At 28.3% G+C, this 10,267-nt stretch overlaps 1 protein-coding gene across 1 annotated transcript; it reads right to left on the bottom strand.

Moving 5' to 3' along the window:
- Positions 1–7,679: 7,679 nt before the first annotated feature.
- On the bottom strand, positions 7,680–10,267 carry LOC113872881. Its single transcript, XM_027510756.1, has 3 exons — positions 10,069–10,267; positions 9,811–9,891; positions 7,680–8,455 (listed from the first exon to the last, which is right to left on the bottom strand). The coding sequence occupies exons 1-3, from the start codon at positions 10,225–10,227 to the stop codon at positions 8,072–8,074; spliced, it is 624 nt and encodes a 207-aa protein (XP_027366557.1). The 5' UTR covers positions 10,228–10,267; the 3' UTR covers positions 7,680–8,071.

Genomic DNA, 10,267 nt, shown 5'->3' with positions numbered 1-10,267 from the left:
ATATTTTTCTTCTGCTTCCAATTATTTAAAAGGAGGATAGGATAGTGACCCACACGGCGCATGATAGCGACGTGTCCCCATTATTCAATATGCGCAATGGCATGCAATGTTTTTATATATATTATTAGTATTAATTTGTTTAATACACCGATTTTAATTAGTAAGTGTGTCGTTATTTATTTCTTTAGTAGTTAAAGGAATAATTAATTTTAATTTCTTGCACATGGTTTCCTTGGTGAGAAAATTTTGAGACGATAAATCTGGAAGAGAAGTTACTTAAATTAAATAATGAATAAATTAGTTTCATTATGATGTTTGGAAAATTCTAGAAAAAATAAATAGTGTAATTACATGTCTTTTTTTTTTTTATCTCATTTTGCTTTTTGTGTTGTGAATCTTTGGGTGAAGAGAAGACGTCAACTAAAATGGTAGACATGATGAAATTGATGAGTTGAAATTGTTGCATGCAGCTTTTGACAACAAAAGAGGGATCAACTTGAAGAAAGATGTCTTCCTTCCTTAATTAGGATAAGTCAATATATGTTTACTAAATAGAACTTCAGTGAGCAAGGTGTTATGGATGCAAAGTGTCTTCTCAAGTACATCATAAACTTTGACATCTTTTATATTTTAATCAAATAATAAAGGTTTTGTCAAATTAACTACGTATTCTTAGTGGCCAGATTCCCCGTGGGTAAAGTGAACATGTATTGTCATTAAAATACCTCAAAAGTAGTTTCAACTAATTATTACAACAGATGAACCGAAATTGTTTTTAAAATGAAAGTTGAGTAAGATTATTCAAATATATATGTGCATAAATGTCCAAATTAAGCATAATATAAAAGGTAATTTGTGTAACTATAGCAAGTTGTACCAAACACTTAAAATGTGGTGGTTTTTATTAGAATAAGTAATTATATTAAAAACATTTATTCATAAAAAAAAAATTGTATTGTCATATTATATATAACATCTTTAACATAGAACTTTTTACTCAACATATCGTTTACGTATATATAAATGTAATGGAACCTTGCAATACTGCGTTATTTTTCAGGTTATCTTTTGAACTATGCATAACGCATATCTAAACATATTAAAGGAATTTTAATACAATTTTTTCACACATTCATTTATTGGTTAAAATTATAGAAGTATAAATAAAAATTTTAAAATTAAGAGCAAAATTTACATGATTATAGAAGTATAAATAAATTTTAATTAATAATAAATTAAAAAAAGTGTTTTGCCTATTTCTGAATACATTATAAATTTGAATGAACAAAGCATTCCTAAAATGTGTTTCACTGGGGTTTGGATCCAATTTCATAGCAAAAGGTTAACTTCTAAGACTGCACACAGGAGCGTCATTTTAAAAGCTGTGGTAGGAGCTGACAGTTGCTCTTCTGAGAAAAATTTCCTAATTTTTATACAATTGTTCCAAACCAAAGCAATATATTTGCACTTCCAAGCAAGGTAACAAGATGTGCGTGGCAGACTCTAGTCCTAGATTGTGAGCAGTGGAATATATTCTAAAAAGCAAAGGTCCCAAATTGGGTCTCTTAAATGAAAAGCAAGGGTCCTAAATTGTCCCTTTGAAACAAACCTATGACATTGGGATCTATAGGCTTTGACCTTCCGAAGTGATTATCTCAACAGTGTACACATGGGGGAGAAATTTCACTTCACGTGGATATCTTAGGAGAAATATATGGCTTATAATTTTCATGCAACATAACTTGTTACACAAGCCACCAAAAGTTGTTCTCTGCAGACTCTTCCCATTCCTCTTCAAGTGATCTATTCTTAACGTTGAAGCCTGTGTATGTCCGTGCCACAAAGTTGAGTCGTGTATAGAAAACTTTTTGTTTCTATTAATTTTATTATTTGGTCACTTTTATTTGTTCTTCACACTTCATCACAACCTAGTAAGATACCCAACAATTAAACACACAAATGCCCCATAAAAGGACAGGTGTTTGTTATCAAATGTCAAACTCGTACCAATCAAGTTTCTTCCCCCGTCATGTTTCTATGTGGTGTTGACGATGGTTTTGTATCAAGTGTTATATACATATCAACAATATTCTTTTGTCATTAGATTGGGCTAAATGAGGGTTTATCTCTCTTCACTTGTACGGGTTTCTATTTTAATTTTTCTTTCGATGAAATATTTTATTGAAATATGGAAGATGGGTACTTAGTTAATTATACATGACAGTATCTAGGACTAGTCATTAATTACCACCTCTCATTATTAACACTGAAAGCAATGTTTCCTAACATTTTTTAAAAGGTTTTGGAAAAGATCTATGCTTGCCTTGTTGTGAAACATGCTTTCAACTTCATGAAGTAAAATATATCAGCTAGAATCTCACTGCAAGATCATCGTCTACCTCTACCTGTGAACAACGCAACTTATAAATGGAAAATGTTAAATGATACTCTCTCCGTCTCTAAACAACAGTTGTTTAAACTTGTAGGACAAGAAATAATAAATGTATTTAATAATCTTATTTTTATTAAAAATGAATTTTAAGATAATTATTATTTTAAGAGTAAAATTAAAAGAAAAAATTGATTCTGTCTTAAAATTATAAAATTATTATTATTTTGAGAAAAATAAAATTGATTAAAGAGATTCATTTTTTAAGAAAAAAAAGGGATCGTAATCCCTCGTGTTCAAAACCGAACATGACCGTCATGTTTGTGTAATTTTGAACATTTGCTTAAGCGAAAATTTACTCGCTTAAACAAATGTTCAAAATTATACAAATATGGTCATGTTCGGTTTTAAAAATAAGAAGATCCTGTCGCCAAATAAAGTATTTTAAAGAAATTGATTAAAGAATTTAAAATAAAAAATTATTATAAAACATAACAATATTTTTATTTTTATAATTTTTAATGTATTTAACATAATTTTTAATGAAAAATTATTATGTTATAATTTTATAAAAAAAATCTAATTAGCGTGACCCTTAAATAATTTCAGTTATACTTTATTTATTTATTTAATATAAAGTATATTTGTATTAATCTGTTATCGTTATTGTATTATTATTAGTTTTTAACCTCTTAAAGGTAAAAAATATATATCATATTTAAATGTAAGTAAAAGTATTATATTCAAATTTAAGTAAAAAGATAACACAGTCAAATTTATATAATATATACATGTATGCATGAAGTATATAATACAAATATAATATGGGTAATTGCTAATTGTTAAGTATAGGTACATCACAAGCAATCACTAACTTATATAATTGGTGTTGGGTTAATTATATAACAGATAAGTTATATTATATATGTTTTACAATTTTACACTTTCCTTACTTTTTAAAACTTTTCTTTCATTTCTTTAAGTTTGAATTAAAACTAAAAAAGTTAAATTAATCTTTTTTGCTTAAAATAACGTTAAGATTTGAGACTTAATATAACCAGAGTTTTAATTGTCTTACCCGTTCGACTTTTTTGTTGGCCTCTGTCTAAAGATGAACATACAGGCTAATTAGCATAAGTCTGGTCATTAAATGAGTAAACCTACGAAATAAACAGACCCATAAAATTGTTGGTCTACATCTAAGTAGTGAAACATGAAAGTTCCGATGTGAATCTAGTTTACGCATCCACGCAATGATTGTGAGAGCATACCCTGTTGCAAAAATGATTGAGTGGTCAAAAAGCTCACACGGTGCCGTCCATTATTTATCAAAAAAATATGCAGTTCAAGTTAATGGAAATAGTTGAAGTGATTGTAGGGTCTGATTAGATGCAATGACCTCTTCAATCGGAAAGAAGAAGATGCCGATTGCAACTTTAAGAAGGAATAGCAAAATATAAAATCCCATTGATTTGCTTGGACTCTTCAATTAAAAATCTGATTTCCAAAGGCTTGCTGATAGGTTGATAGAATTATCAAATACTTTTAAGGCCAAAACAGAGAGAAAATAATTCGATGCTGAAAGAGACGATTTTGGATTTAATGCATAGTGATGTCTTTGTTGCCATGAAAGAACAATTTAGAGCCAGTTTGTATTGACAGTGAAAGAAAGTTCGAGCTAAAATTATTTCTGTTCCCTTTGAAAACATGGAACTCTCTCCAACATGAAAAATCGCGTAACTCGCATTTAACATTATTTTTTAAAAAAATTTATTTATTAGGTGATGATATATATATATATAAATAATGGGCAGTCGCACTTATCTTGTTTCTTTTTTTATAGACATCCCTATTCTTTGTAATGTAAAAAGCTTCAAAGATTAAATTCTAAACATCAAATCATAGAAGTTCAGAAATAATGCCAAAAGCTTAAAATATTTTAACAATAATAATGATTTTTATTTGTTTTATATCAAGAGTATCTCCTTACTAATAATTGGGATTTTTTTAAAACACATAAAAGTATTAAATAATTTTATAATAAAAAATTTTATATATACAATTAAAATTTAAATTATTAATATATTTAAAAATATAACTATTTATTAATTGTTAAAAAATTTATTATAATAATTTTTATATTGCATCTTTATCACTTGATATATATAATTTTTAGGTTAAATTATAAGTTTAGTTTATATACTTGACATTATTTTATTTTATTTTTATATAAAAAATTTAATTATTATATAAGTAAATGTTTTTTATTACTTCTTATTAAAAATTCATTGACAAATTTTATGAAAACAATTGAAACATAAAAAAATATTTATATAAAAAGTAACACATAAATATTAATCGTAGAAAATAATAATTTCTAAATAAATATCAATTATAAAAATTTAAAGTGTATTTAAACTAAAAATAAAAAAAATTAAAGATTTGTTTAAAAAAATTGAAATATCAAATAAAAAAATTATGAAATTTTTAAAAACTACAAAATTATATCTTCAATTAAACTTATATTTATTATAACTTTATATTTTAAAGATAATAAAAAAAAGTTTTTAAAATATAAGATAAAAGATAAAAATATTAATTTAAATTATTAGGACTAAATTTTGTTAATATTGAATTTAAAATACACTTATTCTGGACTAATAAAAATATTTATTTTATTTCATAATTTTTGTTAACTTTAATCTTTACAATTGATTTTAAACATTTAAAAGTAAAAAAAATAAAAAAAATTATGTATTATATTAAAATTATAAAAGTTTAAATAAATACTTCTTATTGTAATAAAATTTTATTATAATTAATTGCTTAAATTTAATCTTAAAATTTGAAATTGATATTTATTTATTTCATATTTTTATCTTAACTAAAAATAAATAAATAAAGTATTAATATTAAGTTTTTTGTTATAATTTTTATTATACATAAATTTCTATAAAATAATTTTTTTAAAAATTATAAAAATAAAATATTTATTATTTTTATATATAAAACTACACTATATAAGTTTAAAGATATAAGTTTTAAATATTTTATAAATTTTTTGAATATTTTATTCGGTGCCTTATTTATTTTTCTAAACAAATTTATAATTTTTTATATATTTTTAAAATATACATTTAATTTCTATAATTAATACTTATTTATAAAACAATTTTATAATTAATATTTAAATTTTAGTCTTTATATAAATAATTTTTTAACTTTTATTCATCGTTCTCAACATATTTTTAAGAATAATGATTAATTTAAAAGAAATTAAAATAAATAATTATATAAACTAAAATTATAATTTAACGAATTTTTATATATGAGATTATTTGAGATTTAAAAGCACAAATGAATTCAACCGGCATTCATGAATCACGATCTGACGCAATACATCATATCACCGTCTCATCACCTCCGATATGGGAATGAATGTTTTATTTTTGGAATATTTAACGATGATAGAAAAGAGAGTAATGATGGTATCGAATTATAAAAAAAATAGATAAAGTTTTTATTGAATTAGATTTGATATTATATCAGAAATAAATAAGGTTTAGCATACGCTTATAAAATTTTTAAATTAATGTAATTCATTTAAAATAAATTACATTTTTATTTAAAATCACATATATTAAAATATTATTAAGTATTTAACTCGTATGTGTTGAGTTAGATAGGATAACTACAAGTGATGTTATTATTTTTTAATTTTGACTCTATATATATAGAAAAATAGAAGTCAACATATTTCAATTTTTTTGTTGTTGCTATTAACATATTTCAAATTTTAACTTATATTCGTATATTTCAAGCATGATGTATGCTAATTAATATAAAAAAGTTCTCAAATAATTAATACATTTACATATGCATAAACCAATGGATATTCTGCCATTTAGCATGATTGGATAGTATTATCTGTAATATTTCCCTATAAATTTTCGCGATGTTATATAATATCATTAATGATTTGACCTTTTAAATGAAATGCATTCTAACTTTGTACAGGGTAAATGGATTTGTCAATAATACACAATCCCAATTTTTTTTTTCTTTTGGAAAATTACAACACAGTGTTGAAGTAAAAAAAACAGTCTTTGCAAAGAAGATTCTCTTTTAACAAAAAAGGATTATTTAACAAAACTATTATAACAAAGGAGTAAATTGCAAATATATCTTTCAGAGAATATTCTACGACTACCAACCAGTACACCATGGAATCTGTTGTGCACCGTAGACTGACCCATGAAAAATAATTATATATAAGAATCTTTGCTGTTGACTTGATAAACATAATTTTATTTTTCACATATGCAAACTCTATTTATGTAATTGTTAAATCAAAATGTCTTTATTGATCCCTCCCTCAAAAGTAAAATAAAAAACCAACAACCAGATCACGAAAAGGAAGAAGACTTCTCCCTGTATCCTGAAGTCAACGATACATAAGCTACGCAATATTATTATTAATAACATTATCCTAGCTCTGCTAATTCTCAAATAAGCTTGAACGTGCCACCATTCAACTCTATCACACGAAGATGGAAACCACTACTTAAACAGCATTTGACTTGCAACTCAAATTGCGGCTACAATCAAAATGCATTACGATATTTTATTTCCTGATTTAGTTTTCAAAATAAAAATAAAATAAAATCATTGAGGATTACTATTCAAACCTTAAAATTGTCTCTGCATTGTGCAAATTTTTGCGCCGGTGAAACTACTTGCTCTGCATTGTGTATGATACAGAATTTTATGTTGAGTATTGCACTAACAAGGAGTTTAGGAAAAGCGGCTAGAGGTATGTAGGAAGACATCAAGCTAGGAGAGTCCTTAATGAAGCAATTCTACATGTGGACACAATCTTAATCTTAAGCTTCAAGTATACTGATGCTAATATACCTTCTATGTCATCACATAAACACAACAGCGCAAGCAATTCCATATCAACCCTTCCAAGGCTCCAATCAGAAACACCTTTTGTTCCCTTCTTTCCTGCACCATCCATTTCCAATTCCATGCTTAACATTGTGGTTTCAAGGACCCTTTTCTTTTTCTTTCTTTTGTTTTTTATATTGTTCCCTTCTATGTTTTAGAAATATCAAGCTTTGACCAAGCATATACCATAATGCATCATTAACTAAGAACTTTGTCGTATGTATGAGTTGCAGCCAAATGGGTGTCTTTATTCCCTCCCTTAACAATACTACAAAGAAAAGTGCAGTGCGCAGACGCAAAGAAATGACAAAAGTAGAAATGAAAAGCAAAGTGATAATAGACAAAAGATGCCTGAAGTTGTAAATTGCCGCATATAGAATCTACGAAGAGGACAGATATACATAGGAAACTTCAGATAGAAGCAATCCCTACATTGAAAAAGTTGTCTTTGAGAAAGAGGAGTGAGGGAGACAATCAAGGTACAAATTTAAATGCCTTTAAACTATTTCAACAAAATACTTTACAAAGAACATTTAAGATCCAAACTATCACTCCGATGAAATAAGCATTTCAATAAGTTAATACAAGTGGTTCAACCCTGCTGCTGCTATTTGTTGTAGGATGCAATGAGCAAAACCAGATATGGCCTTCCATTAGTTATTCACTTCTTTTGCAGGTAATGTAGAAGGATGGTCAAACAAAAATATTCATTGGATATAACAATGGGCAGGACTAGTCTGCATGCATGTCCATGGCAGAATCATTAGAACTGAATGTGGCAGAGTCTCTGCTTTGCTGATGAAGAAAGCCGGGTTCAATGTTCCGGTTTCCATTGCCAATGGAGAGACCACTTGGGTGGTTCCCTCCCTCACCAATTTGATAATGCTGAAGACTGCGACGAACAGGGCTTGACAAAGCATTTGAAAACACAGAATTCTTCGATTGATTTTCACAGTGGTCAGATCGGATTCCCTGCCCAATAATTGTTTGGCCAGAAAATCCCGATGTTACAGGAAATCCTGAACCAGTGACATGCATTAGTGGTTGTGACTGTTGATGTTGCAATGGAGCTCTAGGGGACATGGACGGCTCTTCTCCACCGTAATCCAGTTCATTCTGCTAGCAGAAAAGTCACCTTTTATAAATGCACTTAAACAACAACATAAACCAACATTTCATTAAAGTACAGAGGAATCCCAAGTAGCCCAACACCCACTATGTTATCAATCACATTTTCAGAGGTTCAAGATATCTAACTAGCCACAGGCACACACAAGTTCCTGAAACAATTTAAATTTCTGAAAAATTGTGAATCCTGCACAGCAGAAAAAAAAGGACATCTCATTATCTTTTCCATCTTATTAAGCCATCCTTTCTACAACTATTGTAATATAACTTAAGAATCAAGATAGATAGACAAACTGCCACAAGAATATCCAAGTTACGAAATCATACTCGCCATTTTAATTTCTGAGAAGTCATATATTCTATAAATCTTTAATATGGCATAAAAGAAACTTGTAATTGTCTTTTCTACATCTCTTTGGCAATCAGCAGTCCCCATACTGTAACTTCCTGAAGTACGCCAGGGAAATATATAATTCCAAATGTTTTTTTACAAAAAAAATTAAAATAACAGATTCCACAGCTTCAACAATTCTAGAAAATGATGAATTAAACAAAGAAAGGATCACATAAAAGCAATATCCATCAGACAAATCATCTGGCTTTCTCCCACTTAAATTTTACCAAATTTTCCAGACCTCTTCTAATTAAAGTTATTTTCCACTGAACAATTTGTACCTATAATTTGAAGTTTTAGCAAGGCACAGTCAAGGAAATTTTCCAAGATTCTCTGTATGTTACATCTTGCATACAGACAATAGCAAGCAAAACACTCATTTCCGTGACACAAGTTCATAAACAATATCATCAATAAATTGAAAATAAGCAATCTAGTTAGACATTCATAAAGGCCAGGGAAAGACCAAAAAGATAAAAAGGAAAAACAGCAACACTAACAGGACATAAAGCAAAGCAAAAAGAGAAAAGGAAAAGGCCTGCACGCCAAACAAATATCGTGGATGACAAAGTTTCCATCATTCATCCTGCCTACGGAAACATAATATAACTAACCAAATAAGCAAGTATCAACACCAGTAAACAATTTCACCAAAACCAGTCAAAATCACAATCTGAAGACAACAAGACTAATATGACATTTTCACATATTATTTTCCTTCTTTTTTAAAAATGTTCTCCATCAACAGCACTCATTATTGATGACATTCACAAGTGAGGGTTTGGGCAAAATTCTATAAACGAATTTGTTAGGCTCGGCTTATAGTCCTTCAAAACTTGACAATCACGGGGGCAGGGATTAGGTCAACACTCAACAGTCCAGCATTGGCAATCAAAAGAGACATGCATGGAATTAAGAAGCATAGAAGAGTAGGAGAGTTTCAAACAACCTGAATGTAGTTAAGTATATCAAGGGTTGCAACTCGTGATCCACCCTCTTGCTGTCTCCAGATCCACTGATAGAGTTTGTCCTGAAATCAAAAGCACGGTTTAAACCACAAACATAAGGCAATTAAAAAATTTAAAAAAAAAAAAACTTTATTGAATGATTAGATTAGACGCAGAACAGAAATGATTATGATATCATAAAAAAAGTGAGAGTGAAGTAAATTAGAATAACGATAAAGTGGAGAAAGAGAAAGAATTACGAGGGAGTGGCGTTCGCCAGCTTGGAAGGAGAGTTTTTGGTGGTTCATGGCTTGTGTGTAGAGGTGGGAGAGGGAATTTGCGGCGGTGCAGAAGGAAGCGTACATGGTTCGATCGACCTCGTCGAGGCTGGTGGCGATGGATTTTCTCTTCTTCCCCATTTCTAATGCCTCAAAGGTAGAGTGAGGCTTTTATAGGATT

The sequence above is a fragment of the Abrus precatorius genome, unplaced genomic scaffold, assembly GCF_003935025.1.
Source record: "Abrus precatorius isolate BTA unplaced genomic scaffold, Abrus_2018 Scaffold7, whole genome shotgun sequence".
NCBI lineage: Eukaryota > Viridiplantae > Streptophyta > Magnoliopsida > Fabales > Fabaceae > Abrus > Abrus precatorius.
This window is presented reverse-complemented; position numbering and strand designations above follow the sequence as displayed.